Source organism: Festucalex cinctus, chromosome 8 (genome assembly GCF_051991245.1).
Source record: "Festucalex cinctus isolate MCC-2025b chromosome 8, RoL_Fcin_1.0, whole genome shotgun sequence".
Classification (NCBI taxonomy): Eukaryota; Metazoa; Chordata; class Actinopteri; order Syngnathiformes; family Syngnathidae; genus Festucalex; species Festucalex cinctus.
In genome coordinates, this window is record NC_135418.1 from 11,273,053 (window position 1) to 11,290,702 (window position 17,650).

Below are 17,650 nucleotides of genomic sequence, written 5' to 3' on the forward strand. Positions count from 1 at the left end.
CTCGGCGTCTTGCCTTCCTCAGGCTTATTATAAGCGAGGAGAATGAGGCAGCATCCAAGTCCAAATCCAGCTGAGGCTCACATTCGAATATATATATATTATTGTACAAATAATATATTTAAGAAAGTGATGATGGACTATGTGGAGGGAAAAGAACTACAAGTTTGTATCTGTTGGTATTTTTTTTTTTTTTTAATTTATTTAATTTTTTTTTAAAAAGTATCCCATAAATAATCGATTCGGCATGTCATTGGAAAAGAAATGAGAAACAGGAATCTGTGGACTGTAAGTAACGTAAGATAATCTAGGTCTTAGAAGCACTTTATAAAAATATTTATAATAGGATTCTATTGTATTTATTCTCAGAAGTCTAGGGCATAAACATTAACATTTCAGGCTGTAGGCATAGAAATTATATAATGAAAATTTTTCTGCAGTTTTATGTCATTTCAGCAGAGAAAAGAACGACAATAAATCATTTCATGCCAATTTGTTAACCTGATGATCATGAGGTCTAGAAGGGATAAAGCCACCAGCATATCACAACCCCTTCATGAGCCAGGCTGCCAGACTTGCTGGAAAGAAGAATATCAACTGGATCCACCTCACCAGGTTTGAACAGTCTTTCTTACCTTGTAAGACAATAACTTGGCAACTTCTTTTAAAACTGGCAATATGTCCAACATTTTAGTGTGAATGCAAATATATACTTGCACTATTATAATTTTCTCTTTGTAAGGTAACAATTTGTTATATGTTCTTCCAGAACAGTGAATTTGTACCAAAGCACAGATATGGACTGTAAGTACAGTATCCGAGGAGACTGACTTCCTGTAGTTCTTGTGCTTGGTGTCATGTGACAAGTACGTCATCGTCTAACACGGAAGTCTTTTCGTCATCATGGCGGCGCCCTTCTCGGGCGTGTTTAAATGTTCGGTACCCTGTCAAACACGATCATATTATTTACGTTAATAAACTACTGGTTTTTGAGGCGGACGATAAGAAGCATTGAAAGCGGATCATGGAGAGACGAGATTTCATCGCGTCCCTTGTGGTATGAATTGCACTGGACTTTTAATTTTGACAGTATGCAATTGCACTGTAATTACTTTACCAGCTATCGCCATTGAACCGAGTCTTACTGCAGACTGACTGGAAGAAGTTGACCCAAACAACGCGTACATTATTGTTTTAGAGCCGTTTAAAGTCCAGGTATCTTTGGACGCTCTTGGTACTCTGGTCAACTGCATAAATCATTTCAAGAGCATTTTTGGTATTAACAATATCACATTTTTAGGATCAAATTTATCCTAAATGATAAACACTAAAAGTTAGTGTGTTGTAAATTACGGTACACAACATAAGAACTACCAATTATAATTTGGGATTAAAAATAATTAGTGTAAAAAACAAAACAAAAACAAAAAACAAGAGAGATGTGCAAAATGGATGTTAACAAATGATTTAGGATTGTTCATAGTAAAATTATTAAATCATAAACTAGATAAGATTTATATTAAATTTGGTTTGACTACTGCTACTGGGATTTCACACAATATGACATACAGTAGATGTGATGATTGGTCATGCATGATCAAAGTTTGACTGCTAATGACAAGTAATCCATTATAAAAAGTTTTTATGTTATTATTTTTTGTTTACTATTTTGGATATTGTTGTGAATGTCAAATAATACTTACCTATCAATAAAAAATCATCTCTTAAAGGTACTACTACAAATTTCTTCTTCTTCTTCTTCTTCTTCTTCTTCTTCTTCTTCTTCTTCTTCTTCTTCTTCTTCTTCTTCTTCTTCTTATTATTATTATTATTATTATTATTATTATTATTTTCATCATTATTATGATTATCATTAGCATCATTCTCATTGTAATCTCAGTATTTTTTCTGTTTTCTCTCAAATATCTGTTACTTGAAGGAAGAGGAACACAATTTAAAAAGAGTATGATAAGAATCTTTTTTTTTTTTTTTTTAAGAATCTTTTTTTTTTTTTTTTTTTGGTGTGTGTTTTGAGGGCGCGGTCCATTTTCATACCAAAAAGACACTCCTTACCCTGAGGCCCTGCACTGCAAGTGCAACGGTGTATGCTAGGATGATTTTTAATTTTTATATTTTTTTTTTACTGGTGGTGGTGAAATTCTTTTGACTCTTCAGACTCCATCTGGTGAAGCATATCCTGCTAAAATATAAGAAAGGTAAATAAGACCCAACAGTTCATTTTCCAGTCATATTACAACTTTAACATGACTCGATGGGAATTTGCCAGTCTATTAGTTTTGTGTTTTATAATTATCAGTGGAGGAGTTGGGGGAAAGCCTCCCACTAGCCAACTGTAAGCAGCGACAGTGCTGACTCATTTATTCCACATCCATTTTTTTAGCTGGAAAAAGACCTTGATGAAACAAAAGTATATGAGAGACACCATTAGAATGTGACTGGGCAGGAGGGAACGAACTGGCATCCGTTGTAAGCTGAGTGCAGAATAGTAGCTCGCCTTTGAGCCTCCGTGTTTCGGCAGACCTTCCCTGCCATGGCCAGTCAGTAGTCACCATGCAGGAACTTAGCAAGACACGGATATAGAGAAAATATAGGCAAAATCCCACATTGCAGTTTGGGAAAATGAGGTTGCCGTGGAACATAGCATAACGTAGCCATAACAGTGCTAATGTTACACAGGCTGGAGGGTGTGCTGGGATGTGCGTGGATCTTACCCTTTTCCCGCTGGACACCATTAAGACCAGACTGCAGAGCCAGCAAGGCTTCTTCAAGGCCGGGGGCTTCAGGAGCATCTATGCAGGGGTCCCTTCTGCTGCACTCGGCTCGTTTCCTAGTGGTAAGACAGTCGTGATGATTGCAGCAAGTATTGTTGTTCTGTTGACAAGTGAGAGATCACTCTTGCCGCCGTGGTTTTACTAAAACTTGACCACGCGCTGAATTATTTTCCTATTTATTCAATAACTGAGATTTGCAGTTGACCTTGCAGCCTGCAAATTGTAGCAATCAAATATGTCATTTCATTTTCAGTATGTGATATCCATTCAAGTCATGGTTCTCCCATGTCTGTTATGTTGTCAGTATCCAAAGGTAATTTTACATGTAGTGCTGTGCGTGTCTTGTGTTTTTAAAGGGATACTTGACTCATTGAGCCATTTTCAGCAGTAAATGGTGAATATTTTGGCTAGAATGAATTTGATAACTTAATTATTTTTTTCTGTAGAACTAATACCTTTAAAAACTAATTTTGACTTCACCTGTGCTGAGGAAGTAGGTAACGACCAATCATAGTTCACCTGTTCACCTCAACTGAACCACGATTGGCCATTATAGTGAAGTTATCAAATTCATTCTGGACTAATTATTAACTTCTTACTGCTGAAAATGGCTCAATGAGTCAAGTATCATTTTAAACTCTTTCCAAGCCAATGAAGACATCTTTTTAACATCATTTCATCATCCACAGAGGGTGAAAAAATAAGAAATTAATCCACTGTATACATCAGCCACATAAGAAAAGAATATACAGTACAGTGGCCAGCATGTGAATAGCAAATTTTCATTTTTTTAAATGTATTTTTTAACCAAAAATGCTTTCATAAAATGCTGACAAACAATCAATGTGGAAATGTGGTGGGCAAAAACAAAAAAATACCCCCAGTATATAAGAAATATTTTTAAAAAATGCTAAAAAAAAAAAAATTAAAACAAAAATCTGTGGTTGCCAAATCACGATTATGCCAGTTTCCGCTCGATCTGTAATAGATGAGTACTTTCAGGAGTTTTCAAAGTTAAACTGAGCAATATTACTGAATACTGTACAGCAGGGGTGCCCAGCCCCTATCCAGCCTGTTTTCCATGTTTCTCTCCACTAACACACCTGATTCATGATCAGGATCATTATCAGGCTTCTGCAAAAGCTTGCTGATGAGCTGATAATTAGATTCAGCTGCGCTGAAGTAGGGAGATATGGAAAACAGGCTGGATCTGGGCTCTCGAGGACCGGACTTAATGTAACCTGGTGCGGCAAGGAATTCATTTATGTTTTCTGCAATTGCAAATCACACAAACACTATCCTATCTCATGCACAGGCAGCGAGACAAACTGACTAACATTTACTGGTGTTGACCAATTTGTCTCAAAGGTCTGCATTGCTTTGCTTGGTTTCAGCGGCTGCCTTTTTTGTCACCTACGACTCTGCAAAGTCCCTTTTTGGTTCTGCTGGTTTGCTAAAAGAACCAGAAATGGCTCCAGTCACACATATGCTCGCGGCCTCCTTGGGTGAAATGGTAAGTGTTACTCTGCCGCCTTTTGTCTCCCACCTGTTGTATTTTTCATTTACTTTGTATTCATGTGGCTATAGGCCATAGAGTCCAACTGGGTCAGTTGAACAGGCTCTCTCTGGGCCTTCGTCCTCTGCTGGGTAAAAAAGATCTCATTGACTAATTTTATTGTGCCAGTTCCGAGACTCCCAGACTCTTCGGTGACTGAAACCTTGGAACAGTGTAATTTCCTCCGCCCATCCTCTCCCAGTCATACTCAGTGGGCCACTAGTATTCATATTGGCATGAAGAGGGATAGGGGGTACAGAAAAGGGGATGCCCCCCTGCGATAACACAATACGGGGTTTTCTGTATTCATGGCTTTTAGATTGATGTCATTTACCCAAGTTTTGCATGTTTATGAAATGCAGTTATTCTCTGTGGGCCTGCAAATTCAGTCAGAAGTGTCATTATAACAGAGTCATCACTTCAGGAGTGGATGATCGCATAAAGAAAAAATGCACTTGGTTTCAACTTTTTTGTTCGTGGCTAAAGCCAGATAAGTGTGAAGGGTGAGGCCGAGTTTGTTACTAGCGTTAACCCATTTCCCGCTGTTCTGGATTTGAGCACATCAAAGATTCAAATCCTCAATGTGGAGCAGAGCAGTTCCTGTATCCCACCAGAGTCTGGCTTTTGCACACGTTCTCTTCAAAGAGAATAATCTTCGGGCTTGGCCATGAAAAGACTACCTTACCGCTTAGTTTGTATCCAAGGTCTAAATGTTGGCACTATGATGCAATCAAAGCCACGTATTGTCTCTTGAGTCTTCATTATTGGTCTGTTTTTAAAGTTATTGCACTGAACGTCTGTGATATCTCGATGAGCTTTAGCTGGTGTGGATGTGATGAAAGCAGTCATTAAAGTGTTAGTCGAACAACTGTGTAAGGCAAATGATCAGTTGAAGAAAATCAAAATTCAAAACGCTTCTGAAAGTTTTGTGTACTAATAGCTTTGGTGTTCTCTTTTCATTGTATGGTAACTGGTAAGTATATTTTTTAGTTATATTTTTCAAATGTCATTATAATGACAGTACATAAATATTCTATTGTTCTTCTTGAGGGTTGACACATATTGCTCCTGCCAATAAAGTGAGTGCACGACACTGCACATGATTATAATCAAAACAGATTTTGCCAAGCTAAATGACCACCCAGTACAGGATGTACAGTACTACAAAGATGAACTCTGACATTAGTACATTTAAAAAGTCACAAATGCAAAATCTTTACTTTAATAATGATACAGAGTCAAAATGAAATAATGATGGTCTCATTTCAATTTACTCACAAATTGCCTCACCCAGTGTGAAATTTCTAAAGTTGCAGGAAACCATGACATATTAAGTTAGACATATTAAGTTAGTTATTAAGTTAATAAATTAGGTCTGTTTGATATATACCACTTCTTTTCAGACCAATATTCAACTCTTGAGCTAGTCATCAATACCAATACCAATATCAATATCAAGTACTGATAAACTATTACTTTTTGATGCATGAGGCGTCCAATAAAAACAGTGGCAGATACTTTTAAAGAAAAAAACAGATGCCAAAATACATTTCCTGAAAATTACATGAGTAATAGCAATTTTCTATTCTCCTAATTTCTAGTTCCTGATCGTTAAACAGCCTCAAGATCATCTGGAGTCAGGAGCACCGATGCCTTGAAATAAGACCAGGCATCAGTCTGATACCGATACCTGGTATCGGTACCTGCCCATTCCTAGTCTAAATACTGTAGCAGCAGGTGGATACACAGGTTTATTGTAACTTCTGCTATCATCTAGTTGAGGAGCATTTAATTGTTCTGTCTTTCTTTATATGGCTGGAGTACACAGATAAACTAAGACATGTAGAGTATTTTATTAATAAATCATAATTGACTGACAATTATTAGAAACTGATCATTTTCAGCAGCACCTTTGATGGGCTCTCATGGCAGATGGCACACTGGTTGTGAATTATTTTAATACAAGATCAATAAACAGCTTGAACACATTTTCTCATTTCTAACTTCAGCAAGTCCAACCATTTGACGGGTTATTGCTACACTTTGACATCATTCATTAATCATTTATAATATTTTCCATAGTAACCTGTTTGTTGTTGTAACATGTAAACTAAAGTGTGTACGTGTACTGTATTTGTGTAGGCTCTCAGAAGAATTCATTGGGAGAATCTTTCAGGGATTAAAACAGTGACAGAATTCCCCCCCCCCCCCCCCCCCCCCCCCCCGTCCACCAACCTGCAGTATGTCGATGTTTGTGTGACGGTGGGACGCTCCCATAAAGAATGTGTAAGATGATGGTGGCTGTCAGGCTCTAGCAGGCTGTTATCCAGCCATTAGATCAGATTTATCTTCATTCCCATTCGCTCGACGTCTGGTGTGAAAGCTCATTTGTCAAAGACGGGCGGCGGCCTTCTCTGGCATCCTTACGCCCCTCCACACGCCCCACCGTACCCTTTCTCTTACCTCACATCTGTGGGAGGGTGTACAGGAAAATATAACGCGGAGTCGTGACTGGTAAAACTGGCAGCTACTTGAAGTTGGCACTGAGAAATAATCCATGCTTGCCACTGCGCTCTGTGATTTATTGGTTGTTGTTTCAAAAGTTGGGAGACGTGGTGTTTCTTTATACCTTGGCTTTTGTCTTGTTTCTGCTCATCCTCCCGTCTTATTTGTCCATTTTTTGTCAGACTGTATCCTTTATGGAGTTAATGTATGAGGCTCAGAAAGGTCAAAAGAAATAATGTCCACATTGATTATTTTTTTTTTGAACCGCAGAAAAGCAGTCAATTTTCCCCACAAATGAACATACAAGTATGTTCTCATTTAATTAAAGTGTATATTCTGCATTTTTGTTTTGTTTTTTTGCCTTAAGTAGCTACCGGTACTATTCGCTTTAAGAAATGGTTACCTTTTCCCCTGTTTCTCTGTGTCAAAATGGTTGATAATGTTGATATTGGTAATGTTCCAAGTTTGCAGTATTTTAGTTTGCCATCTCATACAGTTGTATCGTCAAGATTGACTGTCACTTTACCTTCTTTGGATCTTTCATTGGAAATTTAATTTGTGCTAAATCACAGCAGACTGTAAGTGAAAGGCTACGATCTTATGGAGGTTGAGTTTCTTATTGATACAGGGTGACAAATTTGGTAGTTCAAGGTCGTTGTTTGTTTCACTACTTTTATTGAATCATGCGTGCATATTTTACATTAAAGAAACATCACATTACACCACTAAACAAAAATGTAAAACAAAAAAAATGTAGGGCTGTCCTGAACACATTTCTTTGCACCCAAGTCCAAGTCATTTGATTTTAAGTATCTGCCGATACCGAGTCCCGTTTATTACCTCTGCAATGAAATCCAGTGAAGAAGAAAGAGATCATGCCCAAGTGGTCTGTATTATCTCGTTTATTTAGATTTGAAAATAAAGTTATCCCAAGATGATATGTTTTTATATGGCTGCAAATCAGCAGTGTTTCCATTAGTAAAGAACAAAAATAGTATATTTTTAACTAAGTAAATGTAAAAATCTGATCATTTCGGCCAATATGATCATCTGAAAAGCCTCAATTTCCGATCATGTCGATCGGATCAGGACAATCCGAAAAAAAAAAAAGAAGTCAATACAGCAGGCAATTATGTACTTTCTTCAGAGAGAATGACCATTCAACCTGTCAATGAACAGTGATATATTACATGTAGTTAATAAATAATTTTTGGACCAATATAGTGAAGTTGGACAATTTGCCACAGTGCCCCAGCATACGATTGGGAATTGTTTTAGTACCCATATAACGGTGACCTTCTTCCTAATCTCTAATTTGTGAACTGTCAGCCTCACATTCTTCCATGGCTTATCACTGTTACAGTATTTCCTTCATTTGCATTAATTTTCAGTGATCTAAGATAGTCTTTAGTAAATTGTGTAATATACCTTAGACTCGGTGCCCTAAACAGCTCCCAAATAAAATGTGTCCCAAATCTATTTGATCTAATTCTTGGCAATTTCTGACTTCACCTCTGCAGTGACCGGAGAAGAAAAGGCATCTCAACTGCAGGCACCTCGTCCAATTTCATCAGTAATTGCTTGTCATGGACGCTTTATTTCTATTAAGCCTCCTAACTTTGATTCTACGGAGAATTGGTTTAGGGAAAACACGGCATGCAATGTATTATGTTAGTTGACCAAAGTGAGGAGTGTAAATGAGAGCGTTAAGATGAATGCAGTTGACATCAGAACGGCTGGCATTTGGAAATTTATCCACTTGGTGGTGCTGTTGCTCCATGCTGAAATTGACTGGACTGCCAGTATAGTCAAGCTCACCTGATTGTATTGCAAAGACACATTAACCGAACAATGAATGAATTACATTTAGATTTTAGACAGTTGTCACGCAACAGCTGCTAAGTGTTGCACGCTCATCACGTCAGTTCTTCCCTACAATCCCAGACTTGTTCCCAAGTCACCTTTTTGTCTGGCTGAGGGTATCCTCTAACAGCTGTTGATATAGCCTTTACCCCCACATAGGGTTTAAGAGCAGTATCCTCAAGGGACCAAACTTTTGTTAAGGCTTGAAGCTAAATGAGGAGATGAAGCGCAAGTGAAAAGGGCGACAATTCATTTTTTTATTGCAACTCCTTGCTCACTCTTTCCTCTGTAGCGGTGAGAGTGACATTGTCAGTCTGGCATCTGTTCAACGGACTGGAGCCACAGCAGGGAGGCTGCCCATCTTAGATGCGGGATAAGTGGGAAACCTAGTCGCCAGGTGGGCTGGGTTGGGGTGATTTGACTTACAGCATGAAGCCGGAATATTCTCGTCTGTCTTTGCTTCTGGCATATGGCCGACGTGTTGGAGCCGTGAAGTGTGGTCGTCCCAATTTAGCTGCGTGTTTGATGTTAGGGTATGTTATTTGGATACAGTGACCTTTTCACCTGTTGCTCAGGTGCCATGTCTGCTGCTTGCTCAGCCATGTTAATTGGCGGAAATATGGCAGCGAAAGCACCAGTTTGCCTGTAACTGTAATTGCCATGTTTTGCAAGTTAAATGAACTATGTAACTCTAAATGTGTGCAAGTTAAAGAGCCTTTAAATGCAGTTTGGGATCAACAACAAGCACAAATCTGTTCATTGTGTTTCATTCTTTGTGTTTCTCTCATTCATCAATTTGTTCTTCCATCTTGTAGGTGGCATGTCTGATCCGGGTGCCCACAGAGGTGGTGAAGCAAAGGACTCAAGCGTCTCCTTCATCCAGCACATACCACATGCTTGTGGTTGCACTCAGGGAAGAGGTACAACTGTGGAGGAACAATTTTTTGTGTGCTTTTGTCTGTTTCTTCTCTATTACAACAGTATTTTTAAAACTGACCCACATACCTCGAAGAAAGAAATGTAAAATAAATGTTACATAGCATTTTTAAAAATAATTTTCAACATTTATGCAGTCAAGGTTTTTTGACTGGCAGAAACAACACTTGCTGCTCATTGCTTTTTTACTTCCCTCCAGCAGTATTTGTAAACAGATAAATAGCCTTGAGCATGTATTGAAAATTTTATTTTCAGAAAATGTTCTATTATTTGCATAATGAACTAAGTGATATAGCTAATTATGTGATTATTGTATGTTTTTATTTTTTTATTTTTTTTTAAATCCTGTGTACCAATCAGAATTTTCTGGTTAACCACAGATCCCCGATCTTTAAAAAGTCTGACCTGCAGATTCCGATTTTTGCATATCCAGATTTTTTTTCACAACAGCATACACTTTTCAGTGTTCGACTCTTGTTGTTGTTTTTGGTTTTGTAAAACATTGAACAATACCTGTGAAACAATACAATAGCTCGTTTTCACTGCGCATGAAGCAGTTCTCAAATAAAAATAAAAAGCCTAGAAGAGGAGGACAGTGGCTGACTTTCAGACTGCTGCAGAGGGAGATGAGATAAGTGGACAAGATTGGTTTTATTTTAAGAGATTGGACGATCACCAATGCACCAAAATTAAGGAAACCGGGGCCGATATCGATCCCAGGCGATTGATCGATGCACCCCTAGTTTAGATCAACCTGTAGAATTTATTGTTGATTTATTCAGATTGCCATTGTCCAACCGTCGTCTTGTTTGTCATGTTTTTATGTTTTCTCTCTGATTAAACAGGGTGTGAGAGGCTTGTACAGAGGATTTGGCAGCACAGTTCTCAGAGAGGTAGGATTATTTCTCTTTTTTTCATTCCTTAATTTCACATTGAAGGATCACTGCTATAATTTTGTTTTAAAATGTTCTAATTGCTTTTTAATTAGGACATCTTTCTATTTGTAATAATAACAAAAACGTGTTTACGTTGTCAAAACTTTATTGTTTATTGCCTCTTATTTGTGATGAAAATGATTCATGTGATTACATGACATCAAACCTTAATTGGGTGTACATTAACTCATGTATTGCATTATAAATGCAAACCAATGAAACATAATTTGATCCAACAAATTCAGTAGTTTGATTCATGATTTTGTTGAGTCTAAAAATGGTACAGTAAAATCTCTAAATTGATTTCCTCTCCAGCTACTCAGTGTATGACTAAAAATAAGGGCGAAGTCTGAGAGACAAAGAAGTATATGAAGGTGACACTTGTCTGTCTTTCTTTTTTGGTGTGGAGGTGGGCGAGGGCGTAATCTAGTCCCCTCCGCTGTGCTAGCCTGTACTTATTTTCTGCCTCACTAAACTGATGTTATTCACGCAAATTCCATCTGGACAGCTGGGGGGAAAAAAAGGACAACAAGACACTGTGATTTCTCGGAGGGACTCAGAATAAATGAATACATTTGTAGCCTGGCGCATGACCTGCGTGCATACTAACACCGGCAGATGAATCGCAGCGGTGGCAGGAGGGGATATGCGGCGCAGCAACAGCAAAGGATCCCGTGCCGTGATTGGCTTTGACGTTTGTCGGGAAGGTAATACGTTTTCTTCGCAAACCACCATCTCCCTCCTTTGGCCAAGCGACTCTGTCAAGATAAGTTTGTTTATGTGCTATGGCGCGCCGCCTTCCTCTCTTGCCCGCCAACTAATTGGGGTCCTACCTGTGATATATATTCATTACTTAGCCTTCAGAAGACATTCTTGATGGGCATGATGCCACATTAGGGGATGATGCAATCGAGTCGAGCACGGGGATGGGGCTACAGAAGTTGGAATGTGTTGTTCTATTTGATTCGCAAAGCAGCACCAACTCACGTTTAGATCATGTTACCCACAAACAAATTTAAACTATTGGTGCATGATGTCTTTTATATAGGTACAAAAGTAGGGATGGGCGAGTACCGATATGAGGTATCAGTATTAATTATGTGGTTTAGTGCATAACATCACTAAACATAAATCCCCTACTGGTAACTTAGCGGAACATTATTATACAATTACCAGAAGCTAATCTGTGCCAAAATTGCAGCTCTGCTTACCCTTTAGCTATGAAATGATAATGCTTCAGCGCCGCATCAAAGTGGTTCTTTTACTCTGCAAAGTCGTTTAAGCCTGTTTTCAAGTCGTCAGCTGAGAAACTGTCTGGTGGTTGTTGCCTATGTCAATTATGCAGAGCATCTTTTTTTTTCAGAAATAGGCAGATGACTCAAGATTTATGTGGTTGTAAACAAGACATTAAAAACTCAATTTTCCACTATATGTCACTTGTGACAAGTAACTCAATTTTTCACAATGTCATTTGTGACAAACTGTCACTTGTGTATTGGGTTGAAAAACATTTAGGTTGTGACCGCCAAAAAAAAAACAAAAAAAAAAGTTTGCTGAGATTGCAGTTTTGCCACTAGACTTATTTTGATATTTAAATGAAAAATCTATATTTTTTAAATTGAAATTATTCACAATTATGTATTCATTTATTTATTGAAATGTATTTACAATGCCCCCTCACAATTCATAGTTTAAAAGGGAGCAGAAGGTGGAGACTGGAGAGCAAAGAGTGCAAGAACAAAAGCTAAAAGAAAATAAATAATTGCAACAACAACAAGTGACAAATGACAGTGAGGTAACCAACAATGATATCGTAGATGCCGGTACCAGATTGTACCACACAGATGCATATCTTGTTAATTTTATCATATAAAGTGAGGAATAAAAATGTCATCCTGTGCTCCATGTCACCACAGTTTTGTGGAAAGTGGTTAACTAGTTTTTGTATCATACTGCTAGCAAACAAACAAGAAAATATAAATAAATAAAAAGTCCTGACTGAAATTTCACTCATTTGGCAAGATGAGTGATAAGAAAGGATTTTTTTTTTTTTGTATAACCTTTGCTGTACCAGTAGGTGGCAGGATACGCCCAATTTTATCCAGAAATATGTACGTTTGATTTTGGCTCCCTTCACTCTTCCCTTTGCTCTGCTTTTCCCCCTCTCTCATCTCTCCATTACCCCATCACACTTGAGTTTGGGATATCAGCATTACAATGACTATGTGCCCTCAGCTTCTCATCTAAAGCTCTGTAAGGTGACGTTCAATTTGACATAAACTGCACCAATTTGAAATGGCGTAATGAGTTGGAGATGAGCTATTAGATATTTTATTGGTGCAGTGGTTACAACGACTGCGGCTGTAAGTGAAACTGACAGTCTGAGGCACCTTGAGCCCCAGTTGATTGACTATTGAGTCACTCACTCCACACTATAAAGTTCTTGGACTATTAGACGCAATTCAGCTAACTAATAAACATGTTTCCTGTATTCTCCACCTTGTTAATGTGTTATGTTTTTTAAGGTCTCTGGTGAATCTTTAATGAATGAATGAATGAATGACTTTTTACAGAAGCATGACTGCAAGCAAACACAAAAATATTTCTACTGTTATATACAATAAGCAAAAATGTTCAAAAATGTTTTTGTCTCTTTTTAATAATTAACAATCCCAGTTACCAACATACAACAACAAATAGGATTTAAAATGCTGTAATTCTATTGCAGTTTAGCAGGTGTTAATGATCAAATGGGGGGGGGGAGACCAATGTAATAATTTACAGTGCACTCTGCTTTAAAAAACAAAACACAAATCTGTTAATTTCGACTATTTCCATGTATTGAATGTAGGCAGCCTCAACCGTGCAACGGCATTCCATGTGTTGTGTGGTATGTATACTGAGTTATAGCTGTCATGCAAAACTATGTGCGTGTTACTGTGTTGGGGGACATTCTATGCGTTTCAGTTATGCGTATGAGAGTGATTCATTGTATGCATGAGAATACTATAGTTGTGTGTACGAGCAAAACAAATTTTAGCAATGTTTATAAGAGCCTTTCAAGTTGTAAGTGTGAGAGCTATTCCTGAATTTGTCTCCAAATGGGCCCTCATATGGTGGGGGCGTGTTTGAGAAGTTGAATCAGTTTATCTTCAAATTATGTGCTCATGCAAAACTCTTTACGTCGCCAACTCTTTTGATTATTTGATAAAATGGCTTTAACGGCATAAAAGTTTGACAGTAATGGAAAGTAGAGCTTCAAAGAAGTGGAGAGGGAGGGATGTCATGCAGTTGTTGTTAAAAAATATTTGTCTGCTACTGTGTTACCTCATCTATTTGCACTTTCAGTGGTGAGATGACCTGTTGACTTTTGGTGATAAGGCCCTTGACATGACTTGACCTGACAAAGTGTGGTTGGGTGCCTTTCTGGGATCTGCAGTGATGATAAAGGTGTGTCTGCCATTCACTGCGCACAGTAAATTACATGTTTGAATGTGTACACACATCCACTTTTGTTATTTCAAGTGTGACTGCTTGTCATATGGCTTGTCTTTTGAGTCACAATACTTGTTCATCAGATGAGATTCATCAGGAAATGAGTAATGGGTATTCATTTAAACGAAGTCTGCCACCTTAGAACCACTTTCATCATTTAGCAGTGAGCAGTCTGTCAGTGGCAGAAAGTGTCTTAAATAAAACTGCTAAGTGTGCATGAAGTGGACTTCTAAAGTAGCGTTACATATGGTGTTGGCCAGAACTAACAATAAATGAATACAAATTCAAATTTAAGAAACTATATATGAGGCTTGATTGTGATGGGTGACCACCGAATCAACTCGAATGGGTGACACCATGTACTTTTGTTGAAAAACAAGTCATAGTCTACAAATGACAAATCCAATTTTGTTCAAAATGGCGCACTGTATAACGCATATTCTTCACTTAACTAATTCAAACGAATCAGAGATCCTCCTCCAGGATGTTTTTTCTTATCAATCGCATTTTAAACCAATCTACATTGCTACTAGCCTCATCCTTGCTAGTGCTAAGCTAGTTCGGTTCTCAGATCTTGCGCCCAAGTTTGCGAACTCCCTTTTGTGTGTTGCTAGCAAGCCGCTTGCTGGCCAAATATTCCCGTTGCTAGGTCGGTGTTAGCTTTAACTTCTATACAGAAATGACATTGGGCGGGACATTTTTTTTTTTTTTTTTTATTTACTACCGCTTCCTTGTTCATCAGTCAGTGGACTTCTTGGTTTGACGACATTACGTTCATGTCACATGTCACAGTTTGATTCACGTTGGAGATGTCAGGTTTCCCCACACATTTAAAGAGCTTTGTTTGGAAATATTGAATGGGTATTTAAGATTGTCAGCCCTGACCTGTTTCAGACCCTGTTATTGGTTCCTTCGTCAGAAAGGGACAAAATAGGGAAATAAACAGCCTAATTGGCTAAGCCAGGGGTCTCCAAGTTCGGCCCTCGAGAGCCCCTATCTAGCCTGTTTTCCATGTTTCTCTACACTAACATACCTGATTCATGATCAGGATGGTTATCAGGCTTCTGCAAAGCTTACTGATTAGCTGATCATTAGATTCAGCTATGCTGAAGGACGGAGACATGGAAAACAGGCTGGATAGGGGCTCTCGAGGATCTAACTTGGAGACACCTGGGCTAAGACAACAGTCCACAGGTCCATCAAATCAGAAAAACAAATACTAGTTTACTATTTTTTAAAGGGATACGTGAGTCATTGAGCCATTTTCAACAGTAAGAACATATTTTGTCAAAAACTAATTTGCTCCCAAAAACGTATAAATATGTTCTATTTTAAACGTTTTAAGTGTCCCAAAGACATATTTATACATTTTTTGGTTGTTGTTGTTGTTGTTGTTGTTGTTTTGTACTAGCGCATACAGAAGGCTTTGATGCAGCCTCTCAACTGCACAGAACGGTTGAAGAAATGGTAGTTATTGCACAAACGGCCAACAGGTGGTAGCAGAGCAAAGGAGATCAACCAGGGCCATGTTGATAAAAAAGCTCAAATACTCACAATTCTAATTAGATTTGTGAATAATTATGAAACTTAGCTATATTCTAATGCTAATTGCTGCTAATTGTAAACGGAAAGAAATATACTTTTTTTTTCCCGATGAAAGAAGAGAGTTGAGACTTTAATCTTTCTTTTGGTATGTTCCATGTTTTTGTAGCAATGGAACACAATATTTTGTGGGCCTTGCAAAATCAGTCAAAATTCAATAAAACAGTCGGGAGTGGAGGTGATGCTTCTGTGAAAATAGCTGGGAGTTAATGTGATAACGTCATTAGTTTTGATGAACAACTGATACCTTAAAAAAAATAATTTTGCCACATGCTGTCGACTGAAGATGACATCACCTGTGCTGAGGAAACAGGTAGCGACCAATCATGGCTCAGTTTACTGACCAAACCCACAAAACAGGTAAGCCAAGATTGGCCGTTCCCAACTTGCTCAGTACAGGTGATGTCATCTTCAGTTGACAGCAAGTGGAAAAATGTTTTTAAAGGTATTAATTGTACGGTGCATGAAAAATAAAATAAAGTTATCAAGTTAATTCTGGACAAAATGTTAACTTTTTATTGCTAAAAATTATTAAATGATTCAAGTATCCCTTTAATGTCAGTCTACTGCTTATTTAATGGCAAGATACTGTGTTTGGGTCATACACTCAATTTGTAAATCTGACTCATTTCTGTGACTTTCCATCCCTGATCCTTAGCATACATCACTAAGTTTCATTGTTGATTTGCTCAGTTTGAAAAATGATACCAGTTTGAAAAATGATACCTTTGTGACGTGTGTTTCTTACCCTACTTGCAAGATTAATGGTTGACTCATCTTAGCAGTGGTTAACTGATAGATGTGCCTCTTGTCCGCACCCGTCATTTATTAGTGTTGTTGAGTTTAGAATGTTCGCCCCTTAGCTGATACTTGACCAGGGTACATACAGTATTATAATATATCACGTTCCTGTTGATTGTCTCGGTTGCATTTAAAACCACCAAATGATGGACAGCAGTGGTGAGTTTTGTTGGCAGATGTGCAACAGTTAGCTGCTGTGGTGTCAGACCCACACATGTGCGCGCTGCATGGTGTAGATTTGGTTCTGGATGAGTGCATGACTGTTCTGGATAATGCATTTGAAGGCTTTGCCCCTGAGGCCTATGGATCACACTTACAGACACAATTATGTAAAGCTCACTTCTTTATGGATTTCATTTGGAAAGCAGACATTCTAGTATCTGTTGTCCTATTTAGGTTTTTTTTTTTTTTGGGGGGGGGGGGGGGCATAGTTATGTGGTTATTTTTGCACCAAACCTCCCACTTGTTTACATGAATGTTGGGTATGTTAACATTCAAGCAATGTTTTTGTTTAGAATCTTGGGGCTATATTTTCTTCCTGCAACTTTCATTGCGTCAATCCATGCAGAAAACCTCAGGCATGTGTTTGTAATAATGTCTTACAAAAGAGTTGCGATCGGTGGAGGGTGTTCACTGGTGGGAAGTCGGTTTAGAACGGAGGAAACTAGACCAGAAGTGGATTGGATGTCATGTCAAAGGAGATTAGTTTCAGGAATATGCCCTTATCGTTTGGAATTTAGTGCCAGCAAACCAAATTGAAGTTGATTCATAATCCCCTCGACAGCAATATGCAAAAATAATGTTTGAACAGTATGTCTGTTCTATTTAAATGTAGTAGACATGTAGGACGTGCATGGTTCAGTCCATTAGTACCATTTGACAATGGAGATTAAAGAATACTGTTTCTACCACTTTAGAGCTTTCAAAATTCATCGATTAATCAACAAATAATTGATTATCAAATTAATCGGCAACTATTTAAATAATCACGTAATCGTTTTGAGCCATTTTTTTTTATTTATAATTGTCCAAATCCTTTGATTTCAGCATATCAATACTTAATTGTTCACTGATTTCTGTAGTCCTTCATGGAAGAAGACTGATTATCTTCTGTGTTGAATCAAAATAAGACATTTGGAAACATCTGATTTTACTTTGGAAAACACTAC

The 17,650-nt window shown here is 38.0% G+C and overlaps 1 protein-coding gene across 2 annotated transcripts in view; it reads left to right on the forward strand.

Annotated features, from left to right (window-relative positions):
- Nucleotides 1–894: 894 nt before the first annotated feature.
- Nucleotides 895–17,650, forward strand: part of slc25a26 (solute carrier family 25 member 26) — a 48,418-nt gene continuing 31,662 nt past the window's right edge. Inside the window, exons 1-5 of one of the 2 annotated variants that reach the window (XM_077530438.1) lie at nt 895–1,054; nt 2,695–2,851; nt 4,184–4,302; nt 9,528–9,632; nt 10,494–10,541. In XM_077530438.1, coding sequence (XP_077386564.1) covers nt 1,022–1,054; nt 2,695–2,851; nt 4,184–4,302; nt 9,528–9,632; nt 10,494–10,541 — 462 coding nt within the window. In that variant the 5' untranslated portion in view covers nt 895–1,021. Of the gene's footprint in view, nt 1,055–2,108; nt 2,214–2,694; nt 2,852–4,183; nt 4,303–9,527; nt 9,633–10,493; nt 10,542–17,650 lie in introns of those variants that run through there. The other variant, XM_077530439.1, reaches the window with a different exon arrangement.